At 43.8% G+C, this 22463-nt stretch overlaps 1 protein-coding gene across 1 annotated transcript; it reads left to right on the top strand.

Moving 5' to 3' along the window:
* Positions 1–16970: 16970 nt before the first annotated feature.
* On the top strand, positions 16971–21478 carry LOC136485989 (uncharacterized). The gene is made up of 6 exons (XM_066482762.1): positions 16971–17679; positions 17769–17870; positions 18116–19184; positions 19281–19804; positions 19958–20724; positions 20845–21478. Exons 1-6 carry the CDS (start codon positions 17509–17511, stop codon positions 21476–21478), a joined length of 3267 nt encoding a protein of 1088 aa, XP_066338859.1. The 5' UTR covers positions 16971–17508.
* The last annotated feature ends 985 nt before the right edge of the window (positions 21479–22463 follow it).

The raw sequence follows: 22463 nt of genomic DNA on the forward strand, positions 1-22463 counted from the left end.
TATCGTTAGATAGATTGTTGAATCTATTTTCATAATAAATTTATTTAGAGATACAAATATTGCATGTATTTTCTATAAATCCAGTGAAACTTACTGCACAGAAATAAAAAACGACAGTTATTTAGGAACAGAGGGAGTATATCTGTTTGATGTTATAAATATTAATTTTTTTATTATATATTTAGTTCAATTTTAGATATTTTTATAAAGAATGTACTACTACCATAAGCTTTTGATCTGGTTTGTACTCCAGTATGCCATATAGCCCAAGGGAAACTTTAGCCAAACAAAAACATCAGGTCATGTCGACACCTCAGTCTGAGCCTCTGAGACCATCACATAGTCCAACCCATGACTCTCTCCGCTGTCCGCTCCAGTCTGCCCAAGCAGCATAAAAGTTTGGGTTATTTTGATTCAAGCCATTACAATTTTCATGCTTTGGAGATTTGCCATTATAATTCAGCTATTTGAAAATTTGCCATTATAATTGTTGAAGTTGCTGATAATTGCCATTATGGACGTATCCAACGCCCTTGGGCCCACCTACAGGTGTTGCATGCATACTGTATTTCCGTATTGACCGAATTGCCCCTGTGGACAAAAGATAAGGCATCCTGGCCATACGACCGATTCAGCCCCGAAGACGAACCCTACCCGCTCGATTCATTTCTCAGCGGCGGCTGCTCTCCAGGCTGGTGCGGGCGCAGGTGGCCGGCGGCGGCTCTCCAGGCCGGCGCGGGCGCAGGCGGGTGCCAGGCGCAGGCAGGCGAAGGCGGCTCTCCAGGCCTGGCGCGGGAGGTCGCGGGTGGTTGCAGGCGCAGGCAAGCGGTGGCGGGCGCAGGCAGGCGGTCGTCGCAAGCGGTAGTCCCCTGCACGTCGTCCCCGCTGGTGCTGGTCCTCTGCGACCCCCCCCCCCCCGACGAAGCGCCTGGCCACCAGCCGTCACTCGCTGTCCTCCTCGCTGCAGATTCGACCATGGCGACCAAGGGGAAGCTCGGGGAGGCACCGACGGCTGCTCTCCTACGCTGCAGGGCATCTCCCGGCCGCCCACTTGCGCGCCGCGCCCTGGCCCGACACCCGGCGACCCTGCTGACCACCCCCATCCGCACGGGCAGCAGGAGCCGCCGCCAGCTCGTGCCTTGCAGAGCCCGCGCGGCAGTGCGTCACGGCGACCGCGGATGGAGCTCGGCCACCGCGTCGTGGCTTGGATGCGCCGGCGAGCTGCTCTGAATGTCTCTCTTCTCTAAATGCTCTGAATGTTAGCTGCTCTGAATGTCTCTCTACCCTCCCCGCCACGCTGCTGCTCTGAATGTCTCTCTGTTCTGAATGCTCACTGCCTCCTGTCTACTCGGAATGTATGCTTGATCTGAATGCCTGAATGTTAGCTGAAAGTCTGAAACCTGTTCGATGTTACTCTGAATGTAGTTGCTGCCTTTAGCATGTTCAGTTTGTGATTCTGTTCTAATGAAATCTTTTGTATTATGTGGTATGGTTTCCATTTCGACGGCTTTTGATTTGTCAAATTTGGCCTATGTACTGTGCTTGATAAGTTCAGGCGTGAATTGTGATGTAGCTTTGAAGGAATTTGTGTTGCAGGTTTCTTAGAAAACAGCATTTGCATGTGCTGAAGCAGTGCCTGCTCTAGCCACCAGCGCTGCAGCACCTGCCTTCGCAATGACCGCATGCGCTAGCTGCGCCCGCCACGACTGCCTCCGCAGCGTCCGCTCGCCGCGCCAGTTGCGCCCGCCGCGACTACCTCCGCAGCGTCCGCCCACCGCGCTAGTGACGCCCGCCGCGACGGCCTCCGCAGCGTCCGCCTGCCTCCGCCGCATCACCTGCGCCCGCCACCGCCGCGACTGCCTCCGCAGTGACGGCCCGCCCGCGACTGCTCGCATGCCACGACCGGCAGCCTGCACCTGCGCCGGTTTGCAAAGCCGCCTCCGGCGAGACCTGAATCGAGGCTGCTGGAAAGCTAGTACGCCTCCGGTCATGTTCAGCCACGGACACGTACGACTGAAACGCTAAATCGAGCTGATAGGAATCGGGCCTTATCCTTTTGTCCACAGGGGCAATTCGGTCCATACGGAAATACAGTATGCATGCAACACCTGCAGGTGGGTCCAAGGGCGTTGGATACGTCCATAATGGCAATTATCAGCAACTTCAATAATTATAATGGTAAATTTCTAAATAGCTAAATTGTAATGGCAAATCTCTAAAGCACGAGAATTGTAATGGTTTGAATCAAAATAACCTTTTTACGTGCGCGAGAGGGTGTGGTCCCAAGAAAAAACGCGTAGCAGAAAAAGGTAGCAGGGCCTTCTTTCGGCAGTTCCTGGTTGGGACTTGGGATGGCCTGAAGCACCACGCATACTACCAAGCATGTGCCACCTTTTCGTCAGAAGCCAAGGTGTTCCTTTTTCTTCTGTTGACGATATATAACGTCAGCATCCACAGCTACTAGCCGAAACAAATGCAGCATGTAGTACGTCTATCTGAGTGATCATGCCATCTGCAACCATTCGCCTGATCAGCTGGCCTTTACCAGCTGCTATGGCTGGCTGCAATTAGTATTGTCTACAGTAATTCTACAGTGAAATGCGAGAGAGGCCACAGCCAGCAGCAGCAGCTACAACAGTGAAATGTTGTTAGCTGGCTTCTGTTACCTGCCTTATCCTGTTTAACTCGATGATTTATTTAACCACGTTGTGCTTCCTCCTTTTATTGAACCGATTTGTTGGATAAAAATGTTCAGTTTTTTCTATTTCAGTCAAACATAGATCTTCCTCTAGAATCCTAATACAAATAGAAAAGATAATGTTGTATGGGAGAATATAGTATTCATGTACTATAAACAACTCCAAAATAAATAAGAAAGACATATGGGAAGGATGCTCCCATGCATGACATAGATCCATGCCTGAGTCTCTGAGACCATCACATATTTCAACCCGTCACATGACTCTCTCCGCTCCACTCTGCCTCAGCAGCATAATAGTAACTTCAACTTTTTGCTCGGGGAGAGTTTTTACGTTCGCGAGAGGGTGTGGTCTCAAGAAAAAAACGCGAAGCAGAAAAATGTAGCAGAGCCTTCTTTCGGCAATTCGGCTTTACTTCATGGCCTTGCCCTGGCGATGCATCGAGTGCTCTTCGTCGGACGGAGCAGTACGTAGGTGGAGCACTCGTGACCCTTGCAGGATTCTCTCTTTCAAAACCTGCGATAGCGATGAAATCGGTTCTGGTTGGGGCTTGGGTGCTACCTTCTCGTCAGAAGCCAAGCTGTTCCTTTTTTCTTCTGTTGACGATAACGTCAGCAGCGACAGCTACCAGCCGAAACAACAGCAGCATGTGGCACGTCTATCTCAGCATATATGACTTTTGTTTCGGCATGGTTGCAGATAGCTACCAGCATGGCTATCAGCTGCACGGCTTTTGTTAGCTGGCTTTTAACTTATCCACTTAACAAAGTTCTTTGAGTCTTCTGTTGCCCGCTTATCCTGTTTAACTTGATATATTTAACCACCTTGTGCTTCCGCCTTTTATTGGACCGATTTGTTTGATTAAAATGTTCAGTTTTTTATTTTTATTTTATTTCAGTCAAACATAGATCTTCCTCTAGGATCCTAATACAAAGAGAATATAGTATCCATGTACTATAAACAACTCCAAAATAAATGAGAAAGACATGTCCGAAGGATGCTCCCATGACAAAGATGCATGGTCCATGCGGTTGGGACGGCATTGATGCATGAATATTCTCCCATCGTTGATTGACCCTCATTTTTTTTGTCTTAAACGACCTTTTGCTTCACTGGTCTTCATCACCTTGATTTGAGCTCCAGTAAATTCCCAATCGCTTCCTATAATCTTTCTTCTCTCCTCATAAGGCTTTGGATGTTACCGATAGAATCTTTGTTTACAGTCCACAACAACAGAACTCCCTCTCTTTTCATACACGTCCTAACTGTTCGGTTTGGTCTGGAGGCACAAAATGTGAAGGTGGGGATGTCGCTGCGAGGGCGTTTCCCCAACACTATGTCATAGGCACTCATATGGCATCTACAGGCTCTGGTCAGTACCTAAGATCTAATTTCCGCACTAAGTTGAGTTAGTGACCACGTTTAGACTAAGTTTAAGATCATGTTTATGTCTAAGTTTATTTCATCAAAAGTTAGCCTAACAAGAGCAGGAGGTCATGTCAACGACATCATTAGTACAAAATCAATTTTTGCTGATGCTTGTGATTTTTTCAGTGATGGTTCATAGTTTATAGATGCTAGTAGAAATGAAATTGTGGGCCCATGGCTATAAACCGCTAGTGTAAATTCATTTTTACTAGCTGTTTTCTTAAGTCTACCATCAGTAGATGTCATGTATTTGTACTAGCGATAGACTTAAGAAAACAACCAGTAAAAATGCATTTATACTAGCGGTTATTTCTTAACCTAGTGCCACTATGAAATTATTTTTTTGAATTTTTCAAATGATTTGGGATGCAAAAATGGTTTGAAGGAAATTTGTAGTATTCAAAAAGATCGACAACTTTGTCCTTGACTACTTTTTCAAATCATTTAGGTCTCGGAAATTATGTTTTAAGATTAATGATTTTTAAAATTCATATTTTTTTTGAATTTATCAAATGACATCTGGTGGGAAAATAATCAGAAGCAAAGTTGTAGATCTCGACTAGATTTAAAACTTTGTAGTTGAAACATTTTTTATTTGAATCCATTTAGGGCTTCAAAACTCCATTTTAAAATCTGATAAACTTAAGACTAAAGGAATATTTATGCTATTAATGAACAAGTGACTTTAGAGTGCAGTGGTAAGATTTGTAACGCATGAAGCCTAAGGTTCTGAGTTCGACTTTTGAAACCTAAAAACCTTTGGGCCTTCTTAGGTAATTTTCTCTATTTTTAGCCCGATTTTACAGTGGCGAGATTTCCTTAATAAAACCGCCACGTAATTTTTTACCTATTTTTAGCCTAATTTGCAATTTCTGAAAAAATAGTAAATCGATAGTATAAATATTTATAGTAGCGGTTCTTAGGTGGTACCAATAAAATTTGATGATTTTTATTGGACTTTCTTACTAACAATTGATAATAACGCCAGTAGAAATATGAAAAATATGGCCAATAAAAAACTCCAATAAGATGAACAGTAAAACAAGATGTTTGGAGGTAAAAAATGTTGCTTATTTTTTGACGGAGGAAAATATATTCTACTGTGCTAGTGGTGACCATCATATACTTCGTATTTTCCAACGCAAGTCACATCACTATCTCCTCTCCACTCTACCCCCGCAGCAGAAAGGTAACTTCAACTTTGGCGCGCGCGGGGAGAGTTTAACGTGCGCGACAGTGCGAGAGGCCGCGTGGTTAAAAAACACGTAGCAGAAAAAACGTAGCAGAGCCTTCGTCCTTCGGCAGTTCGGCTTTAATTCATGGAATCATGGCCTTTCCCTACCCTAGTGATGGAGTGCTTTCCGTCGGACGGAGCAGTGGAGTTGCAGGATTCTCTCTCGACAACCTGCGATAGCGATGCCACCGCCTCCGGTTGGGATGGGACATTGGGACTTGGTATGGCCTGAAGCACCAAAGTGTACATTCTGTAGCGTGTGATATCTCTTCAACCTTTTCGTCAGAAGCCAAGCTCTTAATAACTGTTGTTTCTTTTTCATGAGTTGACGATAACTGTCCTGTTCGTTTGAGCTTTTTTGGCTGATAAGTCATGACTGAAAGTACTGTTGGCTGATTTCGTGTGAGAGAAAAATATTATTTGTTGACTGATAAGCCATGGCTTATAAGCCAAATACGACCAAGCGAACATGCTGTATTAACAGTGACCGCGACCGAAACAACAACAACATGCGGATTAGAATGACACAGCAACATGCTGTTTCTACCATGTGCTACCTTATCTTGCTTGCTTCCTCCTTTTATTGGAAATATTTGTTTAATAAAAATTTCGAGAAACTTTTACAGAACTGGGAAGAGGCCGTCAGGCCGGCCAGAAGGATTAGAATGGCACAGGTGATGGGATGAGATGGCGTCTTGCATCGTTCACTTATACATGCGCGTGCGGGCGTGATGGGCATGCTCTTTATTGTGTGGACAGCTGGTAAAGCCTGAAGTCTGCGAAGATACATTTGCAGAGGCCGCTAGAGTTGGAGCCACCTGTAAATATGTATCTTCAGAAAATATTGAAATCCAACTATTTTCAGAGACGGCTGGTAAAGCCCGCAGACTATTAAATAACAATAATTTGAATTGTATTTCATAAACTCTTATGATGCACAACGGCAAAGCAAACAGTCGTTTGCTGTGTGCGGGTGCCTCGGTTGCCAAAAACTATATATGACTTCACAGCGTACGGGCAAAGCAAACAGTACCAAACTCTCAGTACTGGTGAACCTTCTTTTTGCATATTATTATCTGTACACCTAGCACCCGGTTGTCCATCTCTAAAATCGGCACCCACATACAGAAATAACGCCAGCATGCGTGCGCGCATCCCCATCCGCAGCCTATCTCCTCCACACCCCCATCCCACTACTGCGCTGCCATCTCAGGCGTGCTCCCCTCTGTGAGCCCCCCACCCCACGCCATGCAGCGCCGTGCCCGTTTCACGCTGCATGTGGGACCCATGCAGCCCGAGCTTCAAGAGGGGAAGGGCGCACGGCGCCTTCGATTCGGGAAGACCCTGGCCGCAGCGTCGTATGGATGCCCTGCCGGCTCCGGCAGAGACGGTGCAGCAGAGGTGGGGAAGAGAGATGCAGCACCCGATCTATTTTTGAAACATCCAAATACAACAGTTGCAACATATGTCTGAAGGCAGTTAAAACACTTGAAACATGCATATAAAACACTAGAAAAAAAACACCTGAAACATACTTAAAAACCATGGCAACCAGACGCAATATCCAAATAAAACACATGCAACGTATGTGTGAAACATATGCAACATCCAGATAAACACACTTGCAACATGCGTCCGGAAAACCCAGATGAAACATACCTCAAAAACATTTGTAAGGCCAGTCTCAGTGGAAGATTTCATATCACAGTTTCCAACACAGCCACGTCAGCTTTACAGATTGAAATTGAAGAATGAAATTACCTCTCTCAATATGCAGTTTCATTTCACGATTTCATAGGCTATCTATGACATTTAATTCTTATATGGTATTGTGATCAAATGTGCCATTCGATTTGTGTAGCCATTTGACATCGTATCTAAACTAAGTATATTAACATGCTGGAACATGACCATGTTGGCAAATAAATCATGCGTACCTAGCAAAAACGTCCCTCTGCTCTAGACTTGTCAATCAAATCAAATAAAAAAAGAATGGAGGCCTTATCCTCCCTTTTGTTGGATGCTTCTTGTCCACTTGTGAACACCGGCACAACCGCCGCCGCTCTTGTCCGTCATCTCGTACGGCATGGTTGGAGCCACGGCAGAATACATCGTCGTAGCCGCGGGGCACATGGAGGTGCCAAGATGGACGACGGACCGACCACACCACCACCGCCGCAAGGTCCTCATCGATTCACCTGGGTCGGCTTCTTCCCCGGAGCAGCTCCAGGCGGGAGGCGCGACGAGCTCCTCCGCATGGCAGGCAGGAGGCGCGGCGACCCCTCCGGTGCGACAGGCTGCTCGCTGGTGATTGTGGGAACGTGGGTTGACGATGCGTAGGTGACCGTCGGGTGCCGCACGGGATCTCCCGATGAAACTCTCGGCCCCTCAATGCGTGTTTCATTCGGTTTCATCGGCATAGGTAACTGAGCCAATTGAGTTTCATCCCCACGAAACTCTGATCATCTCTCTCTTCATAATTATCATGACAAGTCATCCAAAATGCTGATGTGTCATAGTAATTAATGAGAATGAAACCCTTATGAAACCTCCATTGAGACTGGCCTAACACTCGAAACATACACTTGCAACATGCCCCTGAAACAGTTGCAATATATGCAACATGAGCAACATCTCCTGATCTTCTTTTACAACACGTGCAACAAATGCAACATACATCTGAAACACTAGAAATATTTAAAACATACATATGCAACATAGGGGAGGGGAAGGTTGTGCCTGTCGATTTCGGCCGCCGGGGGTCGGCAGCGGCAGCCAGTGGTGGCTACTTCAGATCCTGGGCATTGCCAGTGGTGGCGACGAGGACCGCCGCGAATGCGACGGCGCGGGGGTGCCTTCGCCCTGTGGCCTCGACTCCGCGGTGCTCACCGCTATACTGGTGGTAGTGGTTGACACGGGCGCGAGGAACGACGGGGACTGCGCGGTTGGCCTCGCGGAGCTCGAGCGCGGGGAGAAGGCCCGTGCGCTGCTGCGATGCAGCCACCGCTTCCATGTCAAGTGCCGGGGTGGGGAGGAGGCCGCCAGGGTGGGGAGGAGGACGTCGGGGGTGGGGGAAGTAGCCGCCGGGTGGGGGAAGAGGACGCCGTGGGTGGGGGAAGGAGCCGTCGCTGGCCAGGGTAGCAGCGATGGCTGCGTCGTCCGGTGTGGGGCAAGACGCGAAGGGATAAGAATGGGGAGGGGCGCAAGCGCTGCGGAGAGTGAGCGAGGCGTCCGTCCGTCTGAGCATCTTAATCATATCATTATTATTTTCACTACACCATGAGTGCGTTTCATTTCTCTCGATGGCCGTCAAAATCACGTTTCTTTTTCGGTCGAACCTCTTTTTTTTCTTTTTTGCGGCGTGCAAGCTTGGTCGACGGAAAACAGCCAAAGCACACGACTGCATGCATGCGATTTTTTCGATGAGCCACGTCATAACATGCGTTCTTCTAGTCCCTGGGGCATGAGCGTCCGTCTTTGTCGTCGTCATCGACTCCTCTCCGAGACTCCGATCGACAAGCGCAGTGGCAGCGATGATCAAGTTCGGAGGAGCGCGGTTTTTGCTGTCACCGTGCATGGTGTCCGTCAAGCCAACGCTAGCTTGCGGTAGCCGTACTGGAGTCCGGCGAGTGTAGGTGAAAGACGCAAAGACGACCAGTAAAGCGAGATGCACGCACTTGTACCTTCTGCCACACTCGCTCGTGTTGCGTCGATCATGTTCGGGCCTCTCATTTCTTCACGTACGTGGGGCCGCGCGGACTGTGCTAGCTGTTGAGGCTCTCTCTCACCGCATAGGCAGGAATAGGACAGGAACCACGACGCCTGCGCAGGTCGATTGAGCAGCGCATCCCCTGCCCATGTCGCGTTGCAGCGAGAGCAGCTAGCATGCACTAGTACTCCATCGCTCGTCCACCAAGGAAAGCCGGAAATAGAAATCACGCCTCGGATGCGAGAGGGAGCAACGGGCCGCGTAGCTAGAGAGCAGATCGAATCACACCGGGATAAAGTATCCAATGCCTTTGCCTGTGCCGTTCTTAGGCTGGCTGAGTTGATTGTATACATATGAAGACATGAATGAAGAAGGAAGCTTTGTGTTCACTATCAACCTCATCCTTGATATTAAGTGACATCAAGTTCACAAGCGCGGGCCGCCGGTCGCGTCATTGCTGCTAATAGCGTGACCAGTCACGTGTTCATGATACATCTAGTGCCATAGTAGCATAATGTATGGTATAGGACTTTGCATTAATGTTCAGAATTATAATTTGCATAAATAAAGTAATATCTGAATAGTAACTGCCTAACTGGTTGAAGCAATATGCTTAATAACATTAATTCGGTCTAGCAACATCAACACATGAGTTCATGGTACTTGTAAGATAATCATAAGTAACATGTAGTATATTTACCTCAGGCACGATGCTGGTGCATCATTTGGTTACAAACATATATGCCCAGCAGTAAGATTGAAAGCGCTCTGGTTGCTTCTGTAGTGCAGGTAGCTTCTTCCGTGCATTGCACTGTGCACATAGCCAGACCACTGAAATCCGCCTTCACCGTACCAGTCAAACCACTGAGCAAAAACTGATGTGACATTACCATAGATACAAGCATCGCTAAAACCAAAACTTTCCAACCAGATGCATACGGAGTACTCCTCCTCCTTTCTACTCACCAGGCCTCTTTTCCTCTCACCTGTCGGTTTCACGGCTCATTTCCTTCTACCCGGCACATGCATTTCATTTTCTCTTTCCCGAGGCCACTATAGCCTCTACTACCACAGGCTATTTTGACAGCTAGCTGCAAGCCATATACTATGACTTTAGTACACGTAGCATCCGAATCTAAGAGCTACTAATTGGCAAGCCGGGACTAGAAGATGACTCACAGGCAAGCAGCACTTGGATAGCACCCTGGGACGCAGCTTTCACGATCATAGGGCGCAGCAACGTAGAAAAAGGTACGGTGATCGGCCACAAGACTGAAAACAAATCTAAAACCTCATGCGATGTTTATCGATTCTACAATATACATGGTTGTAGCTAGAAACTAATTCGGCTGGAATGTAGCTGAACTAATGGATCTCGGTAAACCATAACACAATCAGCTTAAATTTTTGGCCTGATGCAGCGGTACTTTAATGACATGCATGAACGAAAAATAAAACAAACGATATGCATGTTCGCCAGTACTAGCTAGCCTCCACTTCTGGTCCGCTGGGTATATATGAGCGTCTTTGTCGTCCTCGTCGTCATCGACTCCGACAAGCGCAATAATGGCGGCGATCGATCGAGTTCGGAGAGAGCGGCCTTTGCTGCTACAGTGCATGCATGGTCTATCCGGCAAGCCAACGCTTGCGGTATCCATCGTCAGAGTCCGTCGAGTGTACAGTAGGTCCAGACTCCAGAGCAACTAACACCCCGCTGACGCATGCTTACGAATCACAGTAAAGCAAGGAGTACGTACTGGAGTAGACAGCACAGGACGTACTCCGTATGCAAGCTGGCCTCATGCGCATGGGCATGGGTATCTGCAAGGACCAGCAAACACAAAATATATAGTGACTGACATCCACAGCCCACTCCCGCTCCGATCCCTCAAGCTGAAGTCCCTCAAGTCCCCAGCCCTCACTCCCGCTCCGATCCCTCACCCTCAAGTCCTCAACCCTGGCTGTCACTCCCTCAGCCCTGCTGCACAACTGATCGAGCTGAGCCCGGCCCTCTAAGTAGAAGTTCAGCATCAGCGCATCGCCTTCCAGGGGCTGCTTCGTTCCTAGCTAGCGTGACCTTGCGCCTAGCCTTGCCTCGCTGCGTCGGCCAGCGGGGGAGGAGCTCGCCCGCCCGGGCGAGCCGATTTGGCTTTCCTATGGGAGCGAGCCGAACCTCGCCCGCACAACGCCGAAGGCACTCAGGCGAGCGCTTTGCAAGGCGTCGCAAGTGAACCAAGCAGCCCCTGGCCTCTACCGTCGGAGCCTTGTTGGTTCCCTTCAGCATGGCTCCGTCCAAATAAAGCTTCTTCAGTCTACCGAGCTGAGGCTGCAAGGTCGTCGACTGATCTGGTCCTTACCGATGTAGTAGTTTTCAATTTTCTAGAACTTTCTGATGTAGTAGTTTTCTTGGTGTCGACTGATCTGGGTATACCCAGGCACAACAGTGGGTCCGCCCCTGGATCCAGTGACTCATCTTACCACTAACGTTGAAGAGAAGCTCGCCTTTTATTTAACTTTACAATCGAATTGCATGTGAAAATTTTAACATGGCATACCCTTTGCTAAATTGATTTAGTCTTTATTCTTATGAAGGAAAGGTCTAGTTGAGCCGGCAAGGGTATCCAAACGGCCGCAGCAAAGGTTCATTGTCCGAGACTCCGAGCAAGCTAGGCAGAACGACTCAGGTAGCCATGTATTGTATACTGTAGCCTAATTTTCATTTGTACATCATCATAGAGGATTTAGTGTTTGTTCTTATCAAGAATCTCTTGGTATATATGCACAAAATACCTAATTTTATTTGCAAAAAAGGGTACTGACAAGGATTTAATCTGTTAATAATTAGCAAGAACATGATATACTAAAGAATATTTTGAGGTCAGTGTTAGTTTATTTGCACACAAAGCTATATGTTTCTGAAAAGTTCTTTGTCCATTTTTTCATATAAAATAATCTCATAAGGACCACATGTTATAGCGTGCCACATATCGGAGTGCAAATTTTCCTCTAGGTTTCTATATGCAAAATGTTCAAAATGTTATTGATCAACCAATACTGGTCTTATATATAGCTAGTAGCCTGGTCTTAGGATGTTTTGGACACTTGGATTAGTCACATACGTTTTGCACTTTCTAGCAATTTCCGATGTAGTAGTTTTCCCACTGTCTACTGATCTGTCCTTGCTGATATAGTGACTCGTCTTGCCTCTAATGTTGAAGAGACGCTCATCTTTGTTTAATTTTACAATCAAACTGCATGTGACAAATTAACCTGACATACCCTTAGCTAAACGGATTTAGTCTTTATTTCCTATGAAGAAGGATTTTTCTAGTTGAACCGGCAAGGTTGTCCGAACGGCTGTGGCTAAGGTCCATTATCCGAGACTCTGAACAAGTTAGGCAGAGCGCCTCCGGTACTGTTTAGCCTAATTTGTATTTGTGCATTACCATGAAGGATTTATTCTTTGTTCTTATCAAGGATCTGACATGCACAAAATACCTAATTTGATTTGCAAAAAAAGGGCGCCGACAGATTTAGTATTTGTTCTTATCAAGCTGCTCTATTTGATATTTGACATTTTAGTTGAACAACTTGTTAAAAGTTGTTTGCCTATAGACTAAATTTCATATCTTGCTTACATCTATTGCCTAGTGGTTTCTTGCGAAGCCAGTCGGAGGAAGTATGGGCTTTCTGAAGCCCTTATGTGCCTTGCAGGTTCGGTATATGGTACATATTTTGAGCAAATGTTTAATGGACGTGGTTTTTGTGAATATGCTGCATAAGAGCCATATGAAATATCCTTATTTTCTTCAAATCACATGTTATATGGATTTTCTTTTTGCCAAGAAAAGATTTACTCTGTTAATAATTAGCAAGAACAAGATATACTGAAGAATGTTTTGAGATCAGTGTTAGTTTGCACACTATATGTTTCTGAAAAGTGTCCATTTTTCATAGAAAATAATCTCATAAGGACCAAATGTTATACCCTGCCTCAGATAGGAGTGCAAATTTTCTTCTATGTCAAGTATGCAATGTTCAAATGTTATTGATCAACAAATAAATGTCTTATATATATATAGCTAGTAGCCTGGTCTTAGCATGTTTTGGAAACTTGGATTAGCCACAGCTATTTTCCACTTTCTAGCAATTTCTGACCTAGTAGTTTTCCTGCTGTTCGATGATCTAGTCCTTGCTTATGTAGTAACTCATCTTGCCTCCAATGTCGAAGAGAAGCTCATCTTATTTTGTTTAATTTTACAATTGAATTGCATGTGAAAATTAGGTGACATACCCCTTTGCTAAACGGATTTAGTCTTTATTCTTATGAAGGAACTGTCTAGCTAAACCAGCAAGGTTGTCCGAACGGCCGTGGCTAAGGTCCATTGTCCGAGACTCCGAGCAAGATAGGCATAACGCCTCAGGTACTGTGTAGCCTAATTTGCATTTGTGCATCATCATGAAGGATTTAGTCGTTGTTCTTGTCAAGGATCTTGGTTTGCACAAAACACCAAATTTGATTTGCAAAAAAAGGGCACCGACAAGAATTTAGTTGTTGTTCTTATCAATAAGCTGATCAGTTTGATATGTGACATTTTAGTTGAACAACTTGATAAAAATTGTTGCTGGTAGACTAAATTTCATATCTTGCTTACACCTATTGTTTAGTGGTTTATTATGAAGGCAGTCTGAACAAGTTTGGGCTGTCGAAAGCCCTTGTGTGCCTTGTATATTCGGTACTACAGTGCATATTTTGAGAAAATGTTACATGTGTCGATTTTGGGAACATGCTGCATGAAAGACATATCAAATATCCTTATTTTTTCAGATTGCATGCTATATGGATTTTCTTTTTTCCATGAAAAAATTTACTTTGTTAAAATTAAGCAAGGACAAGATATACTGAAGAATGTGTTGCATGAGATCTCAGTGTTAGCTTGCACATAAATCTATATGCATGTAAGTTTTTTGTCCATTTTTTCATAGAAAATAATCTCAAAACTACCCGACGTTATACCATCCCTCATATAGGAGTGCAAATTTTCCTTTATGTTTTGTAGGAAATGTTCAAATGTTATTGATCAACCAATACTGGTATTATATATAGCTAGTAACCTGGTCTTTGGATGTTTTGGACACTTGGATTAGCCACATCTGTTTCCCACTTTCTAGCAATTTCTGATGTAGTAGTTTTCATGCTGTCCACTGATTTGGTCCTTGCTGATGTAGTTATGCATCTTGCCTCTAATGTTGACGAGAAGTTCATGTTTTGTTTAATTTTACAAACGATTTGCATGTGAAAATTTTAACATAATATACCCTTTGCTAAACGGATTGAGTCTTTATTCTTATGAAGGAACTGTCTAGCCGAGCCGGCAAGGTTGTCCAACCGGCCAACAGCAAAGATCCATTGTCAAGACTCCGTGCAAGCTAGGTACTGTGTAGCCTAATTTGCATTTATGCACCATCATGAAGGATTCATTCTTTGTTCTTATAAACAATCTTGGTATGCACAAAATACCTAAGCTGATTTGCAAAAAATTGGCACAGACAAGGATTTAGTCTGTGTTCTTATCAAGAAGCTGATCTATTTGATATGTGACATTTTAGTTGAACAGCTTATGAAAAGTCGTTGCCGGTAGACTAAACTTCGTATCTTGCCTACATCTATTGTGTAGTGGTTTATTATGAAGGCGGTCTGAGCAAGATTGGGCTTTCTGCAGCCCTATGTGCCTTTTATGTTCGATAACAGTACAGATTTTGAGCACATGTTTTATGTGTGGATTTTGGGAACAAGCTGCATGAAAGGCATATGAAATATCTTTATTTTTCTTCAAATCACATGCTATATGGATTTTTTTTTTTGCTAAGAAGAATTTTTACTCTTTTAATAATTAGCAAGAACAAGATATATTGAAGAATGTTTTGAGATCAGTGTTAGTTTGCGCACAAAGCTATATGTTTTTGAGAAGTTCTTTGTCCATTTTTTGATAGAAAACAATCTCAAAAGGACCACATATGTTATACCATGCCTCATATAGGAGTGTAAATTTTCCTCTATGTTTCTGTATGCAATGTTCAAATGTTATTGATCAACTAATACTGTTCTTATATATAGCATGTTCAAATCTCATCTTTTGTTTCATTTTACAATCTAATTTCATGTGAAAATTAAGTGACACACCCTTTGCTAAACGGATTTTGTCTTTATTCTAATGAAGGTACTGTCTAGCTGAACCGGCAAGGTTGTCCGAACAACCACGGCTAAGATCCATTGTTCGAGACTCCGAGCAAGCTAGGCCGAACGTCTTAGGTACTGTGTAGCCTAATTTGCATTTGTGCATCATCATGAAGGATTTAGTATTTGTTCTTATCAAGGATCTGGCATGCACACAATAACTAATTTGATTTGTAAAAAGGGCACCGACAAGGATTTATTCTTTGTTCTTATCAAGAAGCTGATCCGTTTGATATGTGACATTTTAGTTGAACAGTGTTAAAAGTCGTTTCTGGTAGACTAAGCTTCATATCTTGCTTACTTCTCTTGCATAGTGGTTTATTGTGAAGGTGGTCTGAGCAAGTTTGGGCTCTCTGAAGCCCTTATGTGCCTTATATGTTCGGTATGACGGTATTGAACAAATGTTTCATGTGTGGATTTTTGAGGGACATGCTGCATGAAAGAACCTATTTTTCTTCAAATTGCATGCTATGGATTTTCTTTTTGCTAGGAAAAGATTTATCCTATTAATAATTGGCAAGAACAGATATACTGAAGAATGTTTTGAGATCAGTGTTAGTTTGCACATAAAGCTATAAAGTTCTGAAAAAGTTCTTTGTCCTTTTTTTATAGAAAATAATCTAAAAAAGACCACATGTTATAGTTATACAATGCCTCATCTAGGTGAGCAAATATTCCTCTATGTTTTTGTCTGCAATGTTCAAATGCTGTTGTCTTATTGATCAACCAATACTGGTCTTATATATAGCTAGTAGCCTGGTCCTTGGATGTTTTGGACACTGCAATTAGCCACATCTGTTTTCGACTTTCTAGCACTTCCTGATGTAGTAGTTTTCCTGCTGTCCACTGATCTACTCCTCGCAATAAGTGGTGCAGATGGAAGGGGAGCAGCAGCCCGAGAATGTGGAGCAGCAGCAGCAACAACAACCTGTGCTAGAGATTGTCGAGCAGCAGGAGCAGCAGCAGCCCATGCTGGAGAATGTCGAGCAGCAGCAGCAGCCCGTGCTGGAGAATGTCGAGCAGCAGCAGCAGCAGCAGCAGCCCGTGCTGGACAATGTTGAGCAGGAGCAGCAGCAGCACCAAGAAGAGGAGCAGCAGCAGGAGCAGCAGCACCACCAAGACACTACTAGAGAACAGACTTTAGAACGATGTCCCAATTTAGCATTAGCCTCGGCATTTTTTGCCCCCGGGACTAAAGGACCCTTTAGTCCCGGTTGGGAATACCAACCGGGACTAAAGGTCCCTGCCCAACGGTCGTCCGCGGGGCAGGGATCTTTAGTCCCGGCTGGTATTACCAACCGGGACTAAAGGTTTACCTTTAGTCCCGGTTGGTAATACCAGCCGGGACTAAAGCTTTTAGTCCCGGTTTGGGTTATGCCCCGGGAATAAAGATTAATATTTAGTCCCGGTTTGGACCCCTAACCGGGACTAATTATCCCGGCCTATAATTCTGCTCAATTCTTCCTCCCCGAGCCCGAGCCATTCCATTATTCAAACTCACTGCCTCTGTTCTTCAGCTTGCTGTTGTTCTTGCACTCTCCCCCTCCATTGGTGTTGCTCTTCGATTTTGGAGGTAACAAACTTAATCCTCTTATGTTTTATCAGTAGCTTATCTCATTTTGCGATGTAGATGCATGTGTAACTTTATATGTTGGACTTTATTATGATTTTATATGTCATTTTTAGCTCAAAATCACATGATGATTTGCATATATGTTTGGATAAACAAAAGTTAAATTAGTTCATCAAAATCACGCCTCGCTCGTCCTCGCTGGAGCACGCGCCATTCTCGTCCCCGGTGGCTTACGTGATCTTAGAATTAATTTTTCCATGAAATGAAAAACTTAGAAAATTGTTAGAAAATTGTAGAAAATCCGCACTAGTTGAACTTGCGGACCGTGTTCATGTCGGCGAGCATGTTCTCTGCCGAGCGGTAACGGACGTCAAGGAGGAGCTTTGATTCTACGAGGGAGAGCGGCAACGGTCGTGGAAGACCGTGTTCCCTTTCTCGTAGAATCGGAGCTCTTCCTTGGCCAAGTACGGTGCCGTCCGGTGGAGAAATGCTCGTCGAGATGATCACGTAAGCAAGGTCAACTAGTACGGATGGTTATTTATTGAAACATGTTTTTGAGCTATAATTTGATGAATATTTGAAAATATGAAATTTACACTAGTTTGCAAAAATAAGTATAGAAAGTAGATGACAACTGTTACTGGATCCTCGGCCTCTCGTTCGGTTGCGAAACGACTGAGGCCAGAACTCCCTCTCATTATCTGCGGCAAGTGTAAGCAGAAGATTGTGATGGAGTACCGAGTCAAGAGACAGGGACCCAACAAGGGTCGTGTTTTCTACAAGTGCCCGGATCGCGATGTGAGTTTCTTACGCATTTTATAATTATGGCTAATTGACCTGCTTTTCTTGAATATTTTTGACTAAATATTTTTTGGCTTTAATTTCAGTGGGAGGGCAATGGATGCGATGGTTGGTACTGGGAGGAAGATTATGCTACATACGTGCAGAATTTGGGTGCGCTTGAGGTAGCGGATGCTGCTGATGAGGCAGTGAGCCAGCAGGAGAAGCTTATTGATATTCAACAGAAGAATGATTTGTCTGTTTTAGTTGCGTACGATCACAAAATAATTATGTTACTGAAGTGCATTGTAGTTTTAGTTTGTTTAATGATAGTTGGGATTGCTTACGTTGTAGCCAGGCTTAGTTAATTAATCAACCGTGTGTGTGTCATTTATGTTGTGTAATAAAATACTTAATTATGTTCAAGGTTTTCATAATTTGTCGTGTAATACAGATTATGTCACGCCATTGGATGTACAATGCCGATCGTCGCTCCCAAGACTTTATAGAGGGCTTGCACTATTTCTTAGGTGTGGCCGAGGCAAATAAGCGGGATGGTTTCATATGCTGTCCATGTGCCCTATGTAAGAATTTAAAGGAATATTCAAGCTCAATGAGTCTTCATTCACATTTGCTTAAGTCAGGTTTCATGTCAAACTATATATGTTGGACTAAGCATGGAGAAAGCGGGGTCATGATGAAAGAAGGTGAAGGAGAAGATTTAGACATTGATGACATTATTGCTCAGTATGGTGCCTTTGATGATACTACAATGGGGGGAGATGAAGAAGAGGTAGCGGTAGAAGATGATCTCGGTGATGCTCTTGGCGATGCCATTCGTGATGCACAACAAGAATGGGAAAGTGAAAAAGAGAAAGTTAAGTTGGAGCGCATGCTTGAGGATCATAGGAAGTTGCTATACCCGATGGCCGAAGAGGGGCAAAAAAAGCTGGGTACAACACTGGAATTGCTACAGTGGAAGGCAAAGAATGGTGTATCCGATAAGGCATTTGGGAATTTATTAAACCTCATAAAGAAGATGCTTCCGAAGCCAAATGAATTGCCCACCACTACGTACGAAGCAAAAAAGGTTGTCTGCCCTTTGGGATTAAAAATCCAGAAGATACATGCATGTCCTAATGACTGTATCCTCTACCATGGCAATGAATACGAGAATTTGGATGAATGCCCGGTATGTAAAGCATCGCGGTATAAGATCAGGCGCGATGATCCTGGTGACGTCGAGGGTGAACAACGTCCTAGAAAGAAAATCCCTGCCAAGGTTATGTGGTATGCTCCTATAATACCACGCTTAAAACGTTTGTTCAGAAATAAAGACCACGCAAAGTTGTTGCGGTGGTATAAAGAAGACCGTAAGGTAGACAATATGCTGAGACACCCAGCTGATGGGTCCCAGTGGAGAGCGATAGATAGAGAATTTTCAGAGTTTGCAAATGAGGTTAGAAACTTAAGGTTCGCCTTAAGTACAGATGGTATGAATCCTTTTGGACAGCAGAGCACTAGTCATAGCACTTGGCCAGTTACTCTATGTATCTACAACCTTCCTCCATGGTTATGCATGAAGCGGAAGTTCATTATGATGCCGATCCTCATCCAAGGTCCGAGGCAACCTGGCAACGATATTGATGTATATCTGAAGCCATTAGTTGAAGAACTTCTAGTTTTATGGAACAAACCAGGTGTACGTGTCTGGGATGAGTACAAACAAGAACACTTTGACCTACGAGCAATGTTGTTCGTAACCATCAATGATTGGCCTGCTTTAAGTAATCTTTCAGGTCAGACAAACAAAGGATATAATGCATGCACACATTGTTTTGATGACCTTGACAGTATATATTTGAAAAGATGTCGAAAGGTCGTGTACCTTGGCCATCGTCGATTCCTTCCTTTGAACCACCAAGTAAGAAAGAAAGGGAAGCATTTTAAAGGTAAGCCAGACCACCGGAAGAAGCCTCATAACCGAACCGGGGAAGATGTACTCGCAATGGTCAAGGATGTGAAAGTAGTATTTGGAAAGGGACAAGGCAGTGAATCTGTTCCCAAAGATGCTAATGGACATGCACCCATGTGGAAGAAGAAGTCCATCTTTTGGGAGCTACCCTATTGGCAAGTCCTAGAGGTCCGCAACGCAATCGACGTGATGCACCTGACAAAGAATCTTTGTGTGAACCTGTTAGGATTCATGGGTGTGTACGGGAAGCCAAAGGATTCACTTGAAGCACGCCAGGACTTGCAGTGCATGAAAGAACGAGACAACCTTCATCCAGAGAAGACAGGTGATGGACGTCATTACTTAAGTCCTGCTAGCTACACGCTTAGCAAAGAAGAGAGGGACAGCATGTTCGAATGTCTAAGCAGCATCAAGGTCCCATCGGGATTCTCCTCCAATATAAAGGGTATAATAAATGTGCCAGATAAAAAATTCCTAAACTTAAAGTCCCACGACTGCCACGTGCTTATGACGCAATTGCTTCCAGTTGCTTTAAGAGGAATTCTACCTCCACATGTACGTCTAGCCACCGTGAAGCTATGTGCATTTCTCAATGCAATTTCTCAGAAGGCAATCAATCCAGTGGAACTAGCTACTCTACAGAACGATGTGGTTCAATGTCTTGTCAGCTTTGAGTTGGTGTTCCCTCCATCCTTCTTTAATATCATGACACACATCCTAGTTCATTTGGTGAAGGAGATTAGTATTCTTGGACCTGTGTTCTTACATAACATGTTCCCCTTCGAGAGGTTTATGGGAGTCTTGAAGAAATATGTGAAAGTCCGTTCTAAGCCTGAAGGAAGCATCGCCCAGGGCTATGGAACAGAGGAGGTCATTGAGTTCTGTGTTGACTTTATTCCTGACATTGCTCCGATTGGCGTTCCCGAATCACGACATGAGGGGAGACTCAGTGGTAAAGGAACTTTAGGGAAGAAAACATATATTGGCATGGAAGACGATTATTTCAATAAAGCACACTACACAGTTCTTCAGAACTCGTCATTGGTGCATCCGTACATCGAGATACATAAGGAGTTCTTACGATCCAAGTTTCTAGGGAAGACTGAAGCTTGGATTAGGCGTCAGCACATGAAAAGTTTCAGTGGTTGGTTGCGAAAAGAATGTCAAGGCGATGACAATATTGATGAGCAACTGTATTTGTTGGCTAGGCAGCCATCGTGGCATATCCTCACGTACCAAGGGTACGAGATAAATGGGAATACATTTTACACAGTTGCCCAAGATAAAAGGAGCACCAATCAAAATAGTGGTGTTCGCATAGATGGCACAGATCCAAATGGGAATATACAAACATATTATGGCCGCATAGAAGAGATATGGGAACTAGACTACGCACCTAATTTTAAAGTCCCTTTGTTCCGGTGCCAATGGGTGAAGCTGACCGGAGGAGGGGTAACAGTCGACAAAGAGTATGGAATGACAACAGTGGACCTCAACAATATTGGATACAAAGAGGAACCATTCGTCCTTGCTGCCGATGTGAGTCAGGTGTTCTATGTGAAAGACATGTCTACAAAATCAAAGAGAGGAAAAAACGAAGACATCAACTCAATGATCAATGAGCCAAAGCGCCACATAATTCTTTCTGGGAAAATAAATATAGTAGGAATTGAAGACAAGTCAGACATGTCCGAAGATTACGAAAGAAATGTCCGAATTCCACCCTTCATAGTGAAGAAAGATCCAAGCATCATGTTAAATGATGAAGACACTCCATGGTTACGACAAGATCATAACCAAGGGTCATACGTCAAGAAGAAATTCACTGTTGTGCCCGCATGATACAACGATGCATGTTTAATATATTATGTTTTAGAGACGGATATTATGTAATATGTTTTCGGAACCCTAGATTGTCTAAAATTGAAAAGTTTTGAATACCAAGTTTGTTCATATCATCAATATCTACAATCCTTATATAGACCATTTTTTCATTTGAGAAAGCTTGAATAAAATGTAGTTCAATTTTCACAAGTGTGTGACATAGTTTTAGAAAGTCTATAAGAGATAAGGAAAATTGTGACTAGTGTTTGATAAAAATTTCTCAAATGGGAAAATGATCTATGTAACAATTGTAGATCTTGCTGAGATGATCAAACTTGGTATTCAGAGTTTTTTCATCTGAGGTCATTTAGTGTCTCATTTGAGCAAGTTTGACCAAGTCAAATTTGGTCAAATGAAAAAACAACACTTTGACCCTAGTATTATGGACTCTAAATGACTTCGAATTGAAAAGTTTTGAATACCAAGTTTGTTAAACTCAAAAAGATCTACAATTGTTGTTTTGGTCAACTTTCCATTTGAGAAAGTTTGGACGGTTCAAATTTATGATTTTTAAATTTCAACGCCTACAAACTAGTTTTCGGAACCCTAGATTGTCTAAAATTGAAAAGTTTTGAATACCAAGTTTGTTCATATCATCAATATCTACAATCCTTATATAGACCATTTTTTCATTTGAGAAAGCTTGAACAAAATGTAGTTCAATTTTCACAAGTGTGTGACATAGTTTTAGAAGTCTATAAGAGATAAGGAAAATTGTGACTAGTGTTTGATAAAAATTTCTCAAATGGGAAAATGATCTATGTAACAATTGTAGATCTTGCTGAGATGATCAAACTTGGTATTCAGAGTTTTTTCATCTGAGGTCATTTAGTGTCTCATTTGAGCAAGTTTGACCAAGTCAAATTTGGTCAAATGAAAAAACAACACTTTGTCCCTAGTATTATGGACTCTAAATGACTTCGAATTGAAAAGTTTTGAATAC

This window comes from Miscanthus floridulus, chromosome 10 (assembly GCF_019320115.1).
Source record: "Miscanthus floridulus cultivar M001 chromosome 10, ASM1932011v1, whole genome shotgun sequence".
Classification (NCBI taxonomy): Eukaryota; Viridiplantae; Streptophyta; class Magnoliopsida; order Poales; family Poaceae; genus Miscanthus; species Miscanthus floridulus.